The 18,141-nt window shown below is 34.6% G+C and overlaps 1 protein-coding gene across 3 annotated transcripts in view; it reads right to left on the bottom strand.

Annotated features, from left to right (window-relative positions):
* BRINP3 (BMP/retinoic acid inducible neural specific 3) overlaps positions 1-18,141 on the bottom strand; it is a 484,417-nt gene that overhangs the window by 227,524 nt on the left and 238,752 nt on the right. For all 3 annotated transcript variants that reach the window (XM_070767931.1, XM_070767930.1, XM_070767929.1), the window contains exon 3: positions 12,993-13,183. In XM_070767931.1, the coding sequence (XP_070624032.1) occupies positions 12,993-13,183 (191 nt within the window). The remainder of the gene's footprint in view (positions 1-12,992; positions 13,184-18,141) is intronic.

The following is an 18,141-nucleotide window of genomic DNA, read 5'->3' as shown; positions in this document are numbered from 1 at the left end:
CTTGCAAATCTGCTTTAACTGAAACACTTTTCATAAAGTAGAACACAGAAGATACAGGTTAAAATATCCATACGCTGACAATGTTACGAGACTCCAGAACATGTTTCCTAGACCTAGATACATTCGTGGGGTAAAAATGTAACAATAGAGATCTACAAAACCTACTTAATAAGATAGATCATCTAGTGAAATATGAAACCTTATAATAATAAAGAGGAAATGAAAATTTCTTCTCAACAGTACATAGAACATATTGGCCATATATTCCATTAAAAAATCCTTAGCAAATTTCAAAAGTTTGAAAAAATAAATCAGTTGAGAAAGTTTTTCTCCTTGATGACTCAAGACAAACTCATATGAGCTTGTTTTGACTAGACTCTTTCTATAGGCATGTGCGAGTCCAACTTTAGGAAGAATTCTGTCAAGTCACTTTAGCAAGAATCCCCTAGCCTGAACATCTGATCATCTTTAATAGCTGACCAAATTCCGCATCCATCACCATCTCCCTGGTGACATTTGGTAACCCTGGTCTGCCTTCAGCAAGATTCCTGTTGCCGCTGCTGCTGCTGCTTCTGCTAAGTCGCTTCAGTCGTGTCCGACTATGTGCGGCCCATAGACAGTAGCTCACTAGACTCCCCTGTCCCTGGGATTCTCCAGGCAAGAGCACCGGAGTGGGTTGCCATTTCCTTCTCCAATGTATGAAAGTGAAAAGTGAAAGTGAAGTCGCTCAGTCGTGCCCAACTCTTAGCGACCCCATAGACTGGAGCCTACCAGGCTCCTCCGTCCATGGAATTTTCCAGGCAAGAGTACTGGAGTGGGGTGCCATTGCCTTCTCCAAAGATTCCTGTTAGGTGTCTTTAAAAAGAATTACTCTGCCTTCTCTGTAATATTCTATCTACCAACCCTTCTACTCTGCTCATAGACCAAATGCACCATTTTCCTGGCTCTGCTCATAATTAAGCACAATCTCCCCTGCTATACAACTCAATTGCCAGAGGCCCCATGCATAAAATCTGTCTTACTGTTCTTTATCAAATGTCCAGATAACTTTCTTTAACACACTTACTGATTCAGGTCAGTTCACTTCAGTTCAGTCGCTCAGTCGTGTCTGACTCATTGTGACCCCATGAACCGCAGGACACCAGGCCTCCCTGTCCATCACCAACTCCCGGAGTCTACACAAACCCATGTCCATTGAGTCGGTGATGCCATCCAACCATCTCATCCTCTATCACCCCTTCTCCTCCTGCCCTCAATCTTTCCCATCAGAGTTTTTTCAAATGAGTCAGCTCTTTGCATCAGGTGGCCAAAGTATTGGAGCTTTAGCTTCAACATCAGTCCTTCCAATGAACACCCAGGGCTGATCTCCTTTAGGATGGACTGGTTGGATCTCCTTGCAGTCCAAGGGACTCTCAAGAGTCTTCTCCAACACCACAGTTCAAAAGCATCAATTCTTTGGCGCTCAGCTTTCTTTATAGTCCAACTCTCACATCCATACATGACCATTGGAAAAACCATAGCCTTGACTAGACGGACCTTTGTTGGCAAAGTAATGTCTCTGCTTTTTAATGTCTAGGTTGGTCATAACTTTCCTTCCAAGGAGTAAGCATCTTTTAATTTCATGGCTGCAGTCACCATCTGCAGTGATTTTGGAGCCCAGAAAAATAAAGTCAGCCATTGTTTCCACTGTTTCCCCATATATTTCCCATGAAGTGATGGGACTGGATGCCATGATCTTAATTTTCTGAATGTTGAGCTTTAAGCCAACTTTTTCACTCTCCTCTTTCACTTTCATCAAGAGGCTCTTTAGTTCTTCTTCACTTTCTGCCATCTACATATCTGAGATTATTGATATTTCTCCTGGAAATCTTGATTCCAGCTTGTGCTTCATCCAGCCCAGTGTTTCTTATGATGTACTCTTACTGATTACAATACACTAAAATTAAAAATTGATAAACATTTTTTTGAATTTCCTATGCATAGATATTCTATTATATAATTATTGTGTATTAGGATAAATGAAAGAAAAATAACAAATATTCTAAGAAAAACTGAGGAAAATATAATATAATACAATCAAGCAAAGATAGGCTTTATAAAGGACAGAAATGGTTATGGACCTAACAGAAGGAGAAGATATTAAGAAGAGGTGGCAAGAATACACAGAAGAACTGTACAAAAAAGATCTTCACAATCTAGATAATCACGATGGTGTGATCACTCACCTAGAGCCAGACATCCTGGAATGTGAAGTCAAGTGGGCCTTAGGAATCATCATTATAAACAAAGCTAGTGGACATGATGGAATTCCAGTTGAGCTATTTCAAATCCTAAAATATGATGCTGTGAAAGGGCTGCACTCAGTATGTCAGCAAATTTGGAAAACTCAGCAGTGGCCACAAGACTGGAAAAGGTCAGTTTTTATTCCAGTCCCTAAGAAAGGCAATGCAAAAGAATGTTAAACTACCGCACAATTGCACGCATCTCACATGCTAGCAAAGGGATGCTCAAAATTCTCCAAGTCAGGCTTCAGCAATATGAGAACTGTGAACTTCCAGCTGTTCAAGCTGCTTTTAGCAAAAGCAGAGGAACCAGAGATCAAATTGCCAACATCTGCTGGATCATTCCAAAAGTAAGACAGTTACAAAAAACATCGATGTCTGCCTTACTGACTACACCAAAGCGTTTGACTGTGTGGACCACAATAAACTGTGGGAAATTCTTCAAGAGATGGGAATACCAGACCACCTGACCTGCCACTTGAAAAATCTGTGTGTAGGTCAGGAAGCAACAGTTAGAACTGGACACGGAACAGACTGGTTCCCAAATAGGAAAATGAGTACATCAAGGCTGAATATTGTCACCCTGCTTATTTAACTTATAGGCAGAGTACATCATGAGAAATGCTGGGCTTGAGGAAGCACAAGCTGGAATCAAGACTGCTGGGAGAAATATCAATAACCTCAGATATGCAGATGACACCACCCTTATGGCAGAAAGTGAAGCAGAACTAAAGATCCTCTTGATGAAAGTGAAAGAGGAGAGTGAAAAAGTAGGCTTAAAGCTCATCATTCAGAAAACTAAGATCATGACATCCAGTCCCATCACTTCATGGCAAATAGATGGGGAAACAATGGAAACAGTGAAAGACTATTTGGGGGGACTCAAAAATCACTGCAGATAGTGACTGCAGCCATGAAATTAAAAGATGCTTACTCATTGGAATAAAAGTTATGACCAAGGTAGACAGCATATTAAAAAGAAGAGGCATTATTTTGCCAACAAAGATCCATCTAGTTAAGGCTATGGATTTTCCAGTAGTCATGTGTGGATATGAGAGTTGGATTATAAAGAAAGCTGAGCGCCGAAGAATTGATGCTTTTGAACTGTGGTGTTGGAGAAGACTCTTGAGATTCCCTTGGACTGCAAGGAGATCCAATCAGTCCATCCTAAAGGAAATAAGTCCTGAATGTTCATTAGATATCAATTGAATGTTCAATTGATACTGAAGCTGAAACTCCAATACTTTGGCCACCTGATGCAAAGAACTGAGTCATTTGAAAAGACCCTGATGCTGGGAAAGATTGAAGGTGGGAGGAGAAAGGGACGACAGATGAGATGGTTGGATGGCACCACCAATTCAATGGACATAAGTTTGAGTAAACTCTGGGAGTTGGTGGACAGGGAGGCCTGGTGTGCTGCAGTCCATGGGGTCGCAAAGAGTCAGACTCGACTGAGTGATTAAACTGAAAGAACTGATACATAAGTACATCACAATTCTATGTAAAAATATTCAGATTTGAAAAGTGATATATTATTCAATCAACCAAAATTGTGTGTTCAAAAGTAATTTTCATTCACATTTTTAAAGCCAGCTGTAGCTCATAAGCATGACATGAGTGCCAAAGGACATCCACCCGTTTTGTAAAAACTAAATGTGATTTCCAAGTGATTCAACATTCTGAGTCCATTAGAAAGTGAAAAGGATTAATGACTGTAGATATAAAAAGATGTGATTATTTCACATAGAAATCATGCAGCTGTGCCTTTTACAACTAAAATGCTGTGGAGGTTTATGGACTTTAAAAGCACATACTGAAGATTGCTTTCATATAGAATACAAAACAGAGGACTGTAAAACCGCAAAAAAAATCATGGCTTTAATGTTATCCTAGGGTTAGTTCATAGGGTAAGATTAGGTATATTCCCTATATTGTGGACCTCACAATTATGTATTTTTCTGGCCTGGTTTTCAAGAGTTGATTTTGTGTCCAGGAGAAACAGAAATGAAAGAACTTTCATTCTATTACCTTTTCACTTGGATCTTCTCAACTTGCATTCTTACATATATAGCTTTTAGCTTACATAAAAGCTTTTAGCTTTTTCAAAATTTCACAACCAGAAGCAATGGAAAAGAGAATGAGTAACAGAATCTACAGATAAATCAATAAAATGCAGTAGTTTATTATTTGCAATTTTAACTGTGTCATGGATGCAAACATGCACACATGTATTGCTGTGGTTCAGTCACTAAGTTATGTCTGACTCTTTGTGACCTCATGGACTGTAGCCCATCAGGTTCCTCTGTCCACGGGATTCTCCAAGCAAGAATACTGGAGTGGGTTGCCATTTCCGTCTCCAGGGGATCTTCCTGACCTAGGAATCGAACCTGCCTCTACTGCATTAGCAAGGGTATTCTTCACCACCAAGCCTCTAGGGAAGCCCATGCATGAATTAACGGTCCATTGTAAAGAAAAGTGAGTGCTGCCCTTTAACTTGATATCGAAAATAGAAAATGATGAGGTCAGCAGACTTCATAAGAGCCAGATGTTCCATGATTCAGTACAAGTTTTGAAACACATCAGAAATTATTATGCTCATTTTTTCTTTTTATGCCTTTGCCATCTGCCAGTAAGATGGCATGTTCCAATGAGAGCCTTTTTCAACTTGATTCCCAGAATGAGCAGACACTCAGAGCACGGGATCCATATATACTGACGAGACATAATACTGGGGAGACACAGCCAGTATTGTGTTGTGTAGTTGCAGTGCACTGAGTTTTGAGGTTATTTCTTTTTTAACTGAAATGACGGTAACTCTTGGATGTCGGCTGTATTTTATTTTAACATTACTACTACCCATGGACTAGTATACTGACTCCAATATATATCATTCCACCCAGGTGAAAAAAAAAAGTGCATTTATGGCAAATATCTTCCCAGTCATTCAGCTTTCTTATCCTTGAAAATCTTACTGTGAATGTCTATTTGGCTTTTGTGTGAGTTTCATGTATCAAAAACTGCTATAAGCGTAGAATAACAGGAACAACCAGTGCAAATACAGTTTAAATATAATTGTAGGTTTTACTTTTGATGTATTGTTTTAGTTCAAAATTGTTATCCTATTTTTGGTAATAACAGGTCATATTATTCCTTGTATTTTTCATTCCTTAAAAAATTCTCCAAGTTTTACTATATTTTAAGTATCTCTGTCTTTTTAAATTTTACTTCACTTTTCAGTGTTTACTTTCACTGCTAATGATCATTGTTTCCTAGCTTTTTGTGTTAAAAGGTATATCCCCTGAAGACATGTATCTTTCCACTAACATAGTGTTGTAGAAAAAAGACAGGGTTTTAGATACAAATAGAAGGGGAAAATCTAGAAAAAACAGGCTTCTGATAAGCAGCAAATTCAAATATATAAAGACAGTAAAAAATAGACATGTTGGCTTAATACCAGTTGGCATCTGCAAGATATTTTGCAAAGAAAATAGCTAGACTTATACAGCTTTGACAAAAAACATAATATATTTTACAACACACTCTAAAAGAAAGCAACTGACCTTATGCTTATTAACAGTTATCCCCGCAAGTTGTCAGAAAAATTTCTAAACAAAATTGCCCAGAAACAATAGTCCCTATTGAATAACGACATGAATAAAAAAGTAACTGGAAACATATAGTTCCAAGTAGAGATGGAACAGAATACACCCTGAGTGAAATAAATGTTTCATGGAGAAGTTTACAAACAATGCTATAATGAACATTTTTGTTATGTATAGTTGCAGACTCTTGCTATTATTTTGGTAAGATTGATTCTCAGAAGTGAGATTTCTGGAGCAGTTAAGTGCAGTTGAAATTTATACAGATACTCTAAATAGTGCTGTTCAGACTTAATGTGCATATAAATCACCTGGAGATCTTGTTAACATGTAGATTCTGATTCATTAATCTGGGATGGAATCTGAGATTCTGCATTTCTAACAGGTTCCAAGGTGATGCTGATGCTCTTGGATCATGGACCAGCCTCAAGTAATGAGGCTCTCAACCACAGCAAAATTTATTACCAATTTAAATGTCTGTCTTTATCAGTGACCTGTGTGTTCCTTTAAGAAAGGTCCTGAATCTTTGTGCTTTTATAGGTAACTCAGTACATATTTGTCAAATAAATGGACAAGTGATTTATCTGTCCTATTAAAGTGCTATACAGAAAAACAAGAATAAATATAATTGTATTTATGAAATTCTAAAACTCAGCATTTATCTTTTGATTTAGTTGCCAGGAATGCCATTATTAAGATCAACTGACATAGCAAATTTAATTTCATTTTCTTCTTTGTTATCTTTATTATGATTTTTATAAATGGGCTCAAGTCATTTTTAGTAGGTAACTGCCTTATAATCATTACACGTGAATTAACAATATTACTTTAATTTCAAAGTTTTCATTCTTTTCACCAGAGAAATGTGAGCGACAGAGATAGAAATGAAAGAATAAAAGAGAGACAGACACAGAGCGATGACAGAGAGATGAACTGATATAACTAATCTTAAGTAGTATTCAGTCTTAAATACAAATATGGAAGTGTAATTATTTTAATAATTCCTTGGAGTATAAAGCTTCAGAAAATTGTTCTTTTCTTTCTTTCAATACTTTTTCTTGAAGAGAATATGCATTCTAATTAGAAATGCAACTGACTATGCATTTCTAATTAATTGAAAATACATAGAAATAGTTCCATGTATTTTCAAGTAATTATTTCTATTTGGTTAAATGATAAATTATATGTACTAATACATACCTTGGCAGATTAACTTCTTTAAATTATATCATAGATAAACTAAAATAAAAGGAATTTATGCCTCCTGAGAAGAGACAGTGAAATGAGAAAGACAGCTATCAATCTATTTTGAAAGAAGATGGTGCATGATATAGAATTACAAACTATCTTTAACTATTTTCTACAAAATATAATTTGCATAAAGAAAAATGAGAATTGAGCATTTCTGAAATTAAATGAGGATATTTGGATTTCCATACTTATAGAAATGCAAGAAAAAAAAATTAAACTAATATTCTATCATACCCCAGCTTACTGACCTCTGTTTTTTTCTTTGACAAATATACATACACATAAAATATATATCAAGAAATTTTTGAGCTAAATAAACTACCTTGCAGATATAGCTAATTATATACTATATAGTCACTGAGACAGTATTTATTTTACATAATTACCTTAGTAAGTTAATATTAGTCTGCATTTCAATCATGCATTTTTTCACTCCAACAATGAAGAAAATATTTTCTATAGCTAGTAAAGTTAAATATCTGACAAAATGCTTTAAATTGAGCCATATGGTAGTCCCTGATACATTCTCATAAGAAGCACTTTCAGAAAAAAAATTTCAAAGCAAACTTGCAAGAAAAAAAAAATGTAACTCTTTCTGCTATAAAATTAATGATGGCTTTTAATAGAACTGTTTTTATGTTGCTGAGAATAAAAAAAAAAAAACCTTTAAAGTTGTAAATGAACAAATCTCAATATATAATCCATTTGCTTGTAAAATGAATTTTGGTCCAATAAGAAAAACATCTCTGAGAAAAAGAGTACTTTGGAGGGAAGTTATTTTGCCTAAACTCTCCTCACTGAGTCCACATTCCAGACCCTGCCCGCAGAGGTGTGAGCTGACGGACTGGTGGGTGTTGGGAAGGGACCTGCGAGTCAGTAACCCCACCCCTTCCTCTTCTTCCTCTTTAGGATGTGCTTTAGGGAACACAGAGCACCTGCTGTGGTTGGCTTCTCACCTCCTTAGACTTTAAAGAGCCATTTCACCAGGAGGTGTTCACATTCTCCAGTGACTGTGGATGGCTCAGAGCTTTACATATGACTGCTTGGACAAGTCTTTGCAATTGTGGAGGTGAGGCCCAGGTCATATTTAAAACTACTATAAACATTTTGCTATAACATTTTTTTATCAATTTTTAATTAATTTTTGATTTTCATCTCCCTTAATCCTTTGTCCTTTTCTATTGATAGAGAATCCTGACCTGTTATTAGTGAACACCCTCTGTCTGCTCAGTAAGCTCAACAATGTTAAGGTCTTTTTGTTTCCATTCACTCATTTTTTTTTCCTTTTTCGGTATTTCTGTATTCAGTACACAGATGCACTTTATTTCAGTGTTTGTCATAGATTATATTATAATGAAATATTTTATAAAAACAGTCCAGAAATATATTCCATAGCTAGAAATCAATATATCCCAGGAGTGCAATCTTTTCCAAGATTGATTCTTTAAATTTAGTAGCTTATTTTAGATTTTTAAACTGTGATGGAGTTTAGATATCATTATCCCAAATAGAAGCAAGCTAAATAGCTATATTGAAAAATAGTTTGGAAGCTATAAGATGAAACAAACGTAGAAAATGATATATATTGAAGAAGGCTTTTTATAATTTATTTTCCCCTATAGGAAGACAATTTAATCACTGACTTCTCTATCATAAAATATCCCATTAAAGGCTTCGAATATCCTATCCCAAGTTTTATGTCTAAGTCAATAATATGATGTACTAAATAACTCTTGGGAAAAAAAGACATTTTTCATTTATCTCCTTTTCATCACTTTAATGCTGGTAGAGAGTATTTTACACTCAACTTGTTTTGAAAAATGTTTAAATTTAGTTGAAGATCTAGTTACTTAGAAAGCATCTATTTATAAAGTAATGAGTTTTCTGATGCAAAGTAGTATATATAGACTGGATAAACAACAAGGTCCTACTGTCTAGCACAGAGGATGGTATTTAATATTCTGTGATAAACCATAATGAAAACCAACATAAAATGAATGTGTATATATATATATATGTATAACTGAATCATTTTACTGTAAAGAAGAAATTAACACAACATTGCAAATCAACTATATTTCAATTAAACCATAAAAATAAAATTTTAAAACCTGGCTTTTTATTTAAAATATCTTGCTTGTATACCTGATATCCTCAGTGTTAATATTAGAGTTGTTCTTCAGTCTTGGTCATTTAATGAGAGAGAAAGAAAATTTACTCAAGTTAAACACCACCAGTCTCATTTTTAAGAAATGGAGTAATACAATTTCATGTTCAGTCAGGTAAAACATATGAAGTTAAAATACACTTATAGCAACAAAAAAGAGTGTCATTACAATAGCAATAATTTTAAAAATGGTTGAAATCAACCTAGTATACATTTTAATTGCTAATAGTTTATATCCTTAAGCTACTAAACTAATTTCATGCATTTTAGCTAAATTATTAACATCACCCAACAGAGAGATTTCTGAAGGAAAATATAAGTAACACTTAAAGATGAAAGAAATAATTTCAACAGAAAATACCAGGAATACTAAATCCAAAGGATAGTCAGAGATTAGAAGGCAAATGAGGGTGATGATTCCATTCTTTCCCCCAACCCACCATGGAAGACAATGCTTGAATAAAACTTTTAAATAACTGAAGTAAATCAATTTTGAGAAAGTAGATTGTCATTATCAAATAATCAACCTTAAAAAGTAATTTATCACAAAGGTTTTCATCAACCATGTTTATAAAAATAAGCCAAAAACCTATAAACAAAAACTATCTTGAGGTATCAATGTGACACCCATAAGGCCAAAGCAATGAAATATATCAAAAAGTCACCATAGTTTTGTTGCTAAGGAACAAAAATATCCCTGAGAATTATCTCTACTTTTGATCTCTTTGGTTTCACTTCCTTCCTTTCTTATTTGAAGAATATATTTTATGTTTTGAAATTCTTCTGGAAACTCTGTATTGTTGATGTAATGAAACCTAGTATGTATGTGTTGCAAGAACACTGAACTTTTTAAAAGGAGGTGTGATAGAAATAATTTAATTTTGACTTTCACTTCAGATTTTATTGTATTAATAACCATTGTCATTACAAAGCCAAAGAGACATAACTTTCAAAGAATCAGTTTTCACGATTATGGGGATATTTTTTGTCATTGTTTTGCCATCTACAGTGCTGTAATAACAACAGCAATTACATAAACGCATGGCTTGTTTATGGCACTTACACTAATCTTCCCATGTCCCTGTCACACAGGTGTTACTGTCCCCCATTTTTCCTTAAAAAAATAAAATAAAATAAAAAGCAGTGAAATAACTTGTTTTTAAGGTCTCTCAATTTGTTTACAATAAAAAACAAGTCAGGATTCAACACCAGGCTTGTCTGATCTCTTTATCTCATTATTTAATATTATTTATTTATGGAGGAAGGTAATGGAGAGAGCATGTGCGTTACAGTAAACTTTTCTGTCTGCCTGGACTAGCTGTCTCTTCTACATTTAATTCCTCAGGGTTCCATGGCAGGCTTGCTTCTTTAGTGTGTCCAGGGATCTCTCCTTTTTCACCCTCCCCATGCCTGGTTCACCTGCTGTCCCTCTTATCCTGATTCTCTCCAATTCTGAATCGATTGGTTTAACTGACCCATTCTGGCTCCATGGATTTGCTTCTTTCATTCAGTCTTCTTCCTGAATTAGATCTCAATTATCCTCTATCATATATTTCATCATTTTGACATTTATCTAGTGGACTGGGCAGTCTCAGCTTCTTAGCAAAGTGTAGTTTCACTTATTCATTTAAAAATTTAACAAATATTTAAAGAGAACTTATTGTGTGCCCAACACTACTATAATGTTGATTGAAAAAAACTGCACAATGCAGAAGTTGAAAATTGTTTTATTTGGTGGATAAAATTAAGGACCTAAGCCCAGAAGATAGTCTCTGAGGTGACTCTGTGGGACTGCTCTGAAAAGAGAAAGGAGGAGTCAGGATACATAGGAGTTTTGCAACAAAAATCAGATAAAAGAACATAAAAAAATTACTATTAATTAAAGAAAAATTTAAAAAACTGAGATTCAGTTTTAAAAAGAAGTTTGGATTAATGAATTTAGCACTTTTCTATGTATGGGAAGATGCAAGAGTCTGCGCTAACTGAAATCATTCCTCTGATATGCACTTTAACTATCTAGGGCCAGTATCCTCCTTTCTCTGTCAGGAATCCCATGAGGGTGCACAGCTGGGGTGGCTGCAGTGACTGATAACTTGATGGCTGCAATATGCTTTATTTAGACACTGGTATTTTCCATCCACAATAACTGTGGGTGATAAATTAGTAACAAATACAGGCAAGATTCCTGTCTTTAAGAAAATATGCAGGAATGACAGATGATAAACCAGTAAGAACATAAATATTTTTTTTCACATAATAATAAATCCTCTGAATAATGTAAAATGAGATCATGAAATAGTAGAGACTCTTGATGGTCTATAGGCACTATTGTTGATGGGAACATCAGTAATGTTACTCCCCTCTGAGAGTAACATTTGAGCAGAAAAATGTGAAGTTTTCTTGTGGCTGAAAAATCAAGCACAATCAGGAGAGTGGTCAGATGAGGTTTCAGATAAAAGCCAGTGGCAGATCATTCATGTGGTGCCTTAAGAAACCACAGAAAGGCATTTGGATTGCATATCAAGTGGCTAATTGTAGGTTGAGTTACAACAACTCAAGTTTTAAAAAGATGTGTGCAAAGGACGAATCTTAGGAGTAATCTAGAAGAAACATGGTGGTCACTTGTCTAGGGACACTGGGGTGGGAGTCAGAAAAGAATTTGATACAGGATATATTCTGGAAAAATAAACTGATGTGATTTGGTGGCAGTCTGGACTGGCAGGAAACAGGGAAAAATATACATGCTCTAAGACAGAAAAATTAAAGAGCAGGTGGTCTTTCACACCTCCTCACTGTTACTGTGAATCAGTCTGTCTGTCTTCCATATACTTCCTGAGAAATTGACAAGGGGGCAGGGAATCACTGCTTCCATGGTGATTCCTACCCAATTTTGTCCAATGGTCCTCTTTACAGGAAAGAGTAACATCCATTTTAAGTGGAATATTTGGACATTATTTAAAGTCCTATAAACCATTATTAAATATATGGAATTCTGGTATACTTTTAAATTTTAGAAAAATGTCATTTTCTAAATGACATTTAGAGATAATTATACATTATCTCCCCCCAAATCATTTACATGTATTCAAAATACTGAATTATATATCACCATGATAAAACACATGTAATGATATTTAATCACATGGAGGAAGAAGTAACATTGTTAATCTCTACTTTCATATTATGCCTCTTCATTGATATTTATTTCAATGACATAAATATTCTCTTCATATCATATATCATATGATACTCTCTTCATATCATATATTAACCACAATCAGAAATGTTAAAATAGCTCTAAAAATGTAATTTTGGAATTTTAATTTTTACTTCAGGACCTTTCCTGCTCTCTGAAACAGAGTCCCATCTGTGACTAGAATGCTTATTATTCAAATTTAAACAAAATTTGGCATATCACCTTGCATTATAGTGTATCATAACTATGCCTATATTTAGTCTATATTATTAGATTGTAAATTATTTTCAGGCAGAAACTGAGTGACAATCCTCTAACTCACCCTTGTGAACACCATACAAGATATTTAGCAGTAATTCAATAAACGTGCTGATTAAGTTAATGAATAATCTAAGATTATTCAAACTGCAGCAATTTGGATGAACCAACACTTTTCCCTGACTTATACAGTTTTATGCACAAGCATACACAGGCACAAATATTTCAAAGAGCCGTACCTCCCAGAGTAGCAGAGAGCAAGAAATGTGTCCCATATTTCTTGATAAGATTTTCTGTGATTTGCTGAAGGGTAGGTCGACGTCCCAAAAGTCTTATGTTGCGGAAGAATTCAGGGGCAAGAGGCAGAGGGGAGCCAAGGAAATTTCTTCTCTCAACTGCAAGGTTATTTACTTTCCAGCGGCCAAACTCCCTGAAAAGCAAATTTATTTTTATTCATAAATACATAATCTATCTGAATGTTTTCATTTGAAAAGTTCACTTGGTAGTTTTGCTGGAGTCGCTACATTACAATGATTTTTGCTTGTAACAATACTGCATGTGCTATGGGTAGGAGAAGCAATATTTATAATTTATGTAGCTGAGTGACTATTCTGAAACCAAGTCGTGTAGAGGAAAAATAAACCACTTAAAGTAAACAGTTTCCACTGATTATTTTTCCTAAGGAATTATGTACTTATAAAAATGATTTCATTATGCATAGAATATTAATGTAGAATTATTTTTAAAAAGGAAACCAAAGCAATATTTTATTATTTTCCAATGGAATTTGAAAAAAGATTAAATTTGTTTTTATCATTAATCATTCTTTTTCTATTCAGTTTAGATTGGAAACTTGTAAGACTTCAAGAATATTAAGGAGCTGTAGAAGAATTTTTAAAAATATGATCAACAAAGAAACTAGTTCTTGTAATAATTGTTGTTTATAGTATATTTTGAAACCCCAATTCAACTTAACCAGCAATTACTCAAGATGCAAAATGACTTTTAAGCTGGATTTGGTCAAATCAGAGAAATAGCAAATATGAATATAAAAGATTTATATAAAAATGTATACATTTATATTGAATTAAAGACAACCTAATAATATTTTAGAAAATGACTATGCTGAACTAGATTGCTTATATCAACTATATAGATTTTTTTTCCCCCTTCAGGAATGATCTGATAAATCTCAAGTAGCTTCCACAGAGAAGATTTCCCTCTACTAGATTTAAACTCACCTACTTGTGTAATGACCCTGTTACTACTTAGCAAATAAAAGGCTGATTAAATACTGTATAAATATGTGCCATATTTATTTACATTTTTGCCTACAAAAAAATACCTGTAATGCTCTACAAAAAAGTGCATGATAAAGATACATCTGTGAACCAGAGTCTAAATGGAGTTCACATTCTAGAGACAGTTTAAAGAACAAACAAAGATGTTAAATTTTAAACACATTCAGATTGTGACAAGTGCTGAAAGCTATCACAGGCAGCCTATTATGATGGCCCTATTTTATCATATGTGACCAGACAGGGCAACTCCAGAGAGGTGGTATTTGACACTTAGGCAGTCTTTAAAGGAAAAATACAAGAGACTAGCTGTGGGGAGGCACAGAAAAGATTTACACAGAATAATGAAGAACGGTAAATAAATATTTCCAGGACCAAGAACCACATCCCTGATGGAGTCTCTAACCATGAATCATTTGTTCCTCTGACACACATTTGGCAGCCAACAATCCGTCCAGTCTTTTGGAAACTAATTACAAGATTCACTATAAGGAATCTAGGGAAGACCAGCCTGAAAATGTTTCCTTCATTGAGACACACCTGCTACCACCTCTGTAAATCAGCAGATCCCAACAGCTTTAAATAGTATGACCATGCCAATGGTTCTCAAACATCAGGACCTATTAGAATCACCTGGAGACTCCATCCCAGAGTTTTTGATTCATTAGGCCTCGGATGGGGTCAAGAGTTTGCATTTTCAACTAGCAATGCTAATACTACTATTCCTGGGATCATACTTTGAAGAAAACTACTGATTAGATCATTTGGTGTGTTGCTTTGAGTCAAATTTACTTTGAGTAAATTTTAAAACCCCTTTTCATTAAATTTTGGGAGTTTATCACTGGATTTATTATTTCATGTTTCCTCAGAAGAGAGTAAGAATGTTGTTGTTATTATCTTCCCAAATCTGATTGATAACATTAATTTCCTATTTCTTTTCATTTTGTAAGAGATTTACCTGAATTTATTTGTGCATGTGTGTGTTTGATATACATGTAGAATATTCAAATGGGAATATATATTCAAAATATTAAGGTTTTAGTGTTTTGCGACATAAGGTATACAATAAAACAGTGATTCTAAAAGTTATTTGTTAAACCATGATCTAAATAATAGTTGCTCATTAATTTCAAAACTTTACTCCCCAACAGTTACTTTTTTATTTGCTGAAAAGATTTTATAATTTTATCAAGAGAGAGTAACATAGCTTGAACCTAAAGTTATGGTATATCTTTTTCAATGGTTTAAATGAACAGATTTATAAATTCATATGCATTGACAAATACTCATAAGATACAAACTGCTAAGTGAAGTAATTGGACTTTAAATAACCAAGACAATTTTTTGATGGTGATTTTTTTTTACAAACTGTACAAACTCTTTCTAAATTGCTATTTCTTGCTAGATGACTGTAGGTTAATACATAGTGGCAGAGTGCGATCCCAGCCTCCATTATTTTTTTGACAATTAGTCAACGTATACCACCAGCCCATGATCAGTACCAACCCATGATCTATTCTGACTTGAAATATTTGCAACTTTCTTTAGCTTCTTCTTCTTAAATTTAAATCAATTTCTGAACCCAGCTTATGACATTAATTTAACAAGAATATTTACTAATGGTTTGCTACTTATTGCTGTAGCTACCAGAAATCTTGCTAGTAATATAGATGACTAGAAGAAAACCTGTGACCTCAAGGGTTCCAAAATTATACTAAGTGAAGTATAACATGAATGAATAAATTGCAAAGCCTTCACAATGTGCAAAAACACAAGTGGGACAATAACTTAATGAACGTAACCCTTCGGCCCAATTCCTTGATATAAATGTTACTAATCTAATTCATTTCGAATATGTTTTGTCTTCCCTTAGATATGCACATCTCACATGGCTATTAAGAGTTGAAGACTATGGACAATCTTCCAGGCCGCTTTCTTCTTCTTATCGGACGCTTTTTATTACCTCAGTCTGTTAACACGGATTATGTTTATGGTCTCAATTCACCTTCTGACATTTCAGTGGGACAAAACACTCTGCCATACCATCAGGTTAATTTATTCTCTCTGTCATACAACACCAAGAGTAAAGGACAAACCCTTTAGGAGTGTCACCAAATACTGAAACTAAACTAATTAACCAGTCAACTAACTAACTAAATGAATAAATAAATGAATTTTAAAAAACAGGATTGTTAGTAACTGCAGTAAATTGTTTTAATTTTCAAAGCTTTATTTAAATTCTTCTCCTAGATTTTTAAAAATATAAAGGATGAAATATTATACTTCCTGTTATTTGCATAGAAAACACAAATATTGGTGTGAGATCTGAGATCTCTTATTGCTATTCACATTTTGATTGTGTTGTAATGATATATGATCACTGCTATAATTTCTATAAATTTTTGGTGGAAACCTACTTAGAACATACTGAAATCATCCTCAGAAGTGGTGATAAGAGCACTTCACGGAAAGGAAATAATCTCTGAACAGTTAAGTACCATACTGTGAGCAGTAGACACAGATATGAATTCAAATAATGTGTTTCTTTCACCTAAGCACAAGTATGATTAATCGCATTTATCGATGCTCTTCAAAATCAGTATGGCCATGTAGCTTACTGTGATCAAAAAAGTGGGAGCGTGTAGGTTAGCCTGGACAATCAGCTTGGAACCCTGATCAAGAAAGATGATTCAAACCCCTATCCTTCAACCATTGGTCCTGCACTTTCTTAGGATAAACACGAGCATGAAGTGAAAAGAGAGCTTGTCATGTAATCTACCAAGATTACAGAGCTGGTCGTTTGTTTGCTTGCTTTCTAGCAATATCATGGCTGAAATCAAGTATTTTAAATTTGGGGTAACAAGAAGACAACAAGGAACTACTTGTTGTATATGAATTAGAAATTTATGGGTACAGTTTTTTTGTTTTTTTTTTTTCTTTCCTGAAGAATAAATTCACTTCAGTTGGAACTAGACCATGCATTCATTAAATTTTGGAAAAACAAAGCAATAGAGTGCTGAACTGAAAACATGCTGCCTGATAAGATTATCATAATAAGAGCATTTTACCTAAAGGCATCTCAGGATTCTATCCAGATGCATTATGTTTATATTAAATAAGAACATTGTTATATCTAACTAAATGCTGTATTCTACCTGAAGCCTTCATAGAACATAAATGTTATCTCACTGTCGCTATTGGAAGTCTTTAAGTGACATCAGCACAATCATCATTGTTTAGTTTAACTCAGCCCCTTTATCGGAGAAGGCAATGGCACCCCACTCCAGTACTCTTGCCTGGGAAATCCCATGGATGGAGGAGCCTGGTGGGCTGCAGTCCATGGAGTCGCTAAGAGTCGGACACGACTGAGCGACTTCACTTTCACTTTTCACTTGCATGCATTAGAGAAGGAAATGGCAACCCACTCCAGTGTTCTTGCCTGGAGAATCCCAGGGACTGGGGAGCCTGGTGGGCTGCCGTCTATGGGGTCGTGCAGAGTCAAACACGACTGAAGCGACTTAGCAGCAGCAGCAGCAGCAGCCCCTTTATAAGCACCACTATTTTGTAGAATACACAAATGGATTATAACCAGTTCAGCCAGAACATTACTTTGAAATTGTTTTCTTTGGCTCTAAGCAGCCTCCATTAGTTGATTAGAATTGCATGTTTGCTGCTAAAAATTCGGACTTGCAAGCATCATTTATTATGTGTGTCCCTGTCTACTTTTCTACAAACATATTTATTATAATTTTATCCCTACCCATCTCATAAAAAAGATTAGAAAACCTGAATGACATCAACAAATTCTATTTAAATAATGGTTACATCATTGCCACATTGCCATTGATCTTTCTTATTTGTATTTACATTCTGTGTGAATACATAAATGTACTCAGTACAATTGACTTGCACTTACACTTGACTTACAGTTAACTACCATGTTTTCTTTAAAATTACACATATATACTTGGTTCCTGAAAAATATAGAATCTACCATGGTTGATATTAGATATTTTGTACTCACTACCAAAGGAAGGGCAAAATAAAAATATTGATGAAATGAGTTTATACATTTGCTGAAAGGTTTATC

The sequence above is a fragment of the Bos indicus genome, chromosome 16 (genome assembly GCF_029378745.1).
Source record: "Bos indicus isolate NIAB-ARS_2022 breed Sahiwal x Tharparkar chromosome 16, NIAB-ARS_B.indTharparkar_mat_pri_1.0, whole genome shotgun sequence".
NCBI lineage: Eukaryota > Metazoa > Chordata > Mammalia > Artiodactyla > Bovidae > Bos > Bos indicus.
The sequence above is the reverse complement of the archived record's forward strand: the minus strand, read 5'-3'. Positions and strand labels throughout refer to the sequence as shown.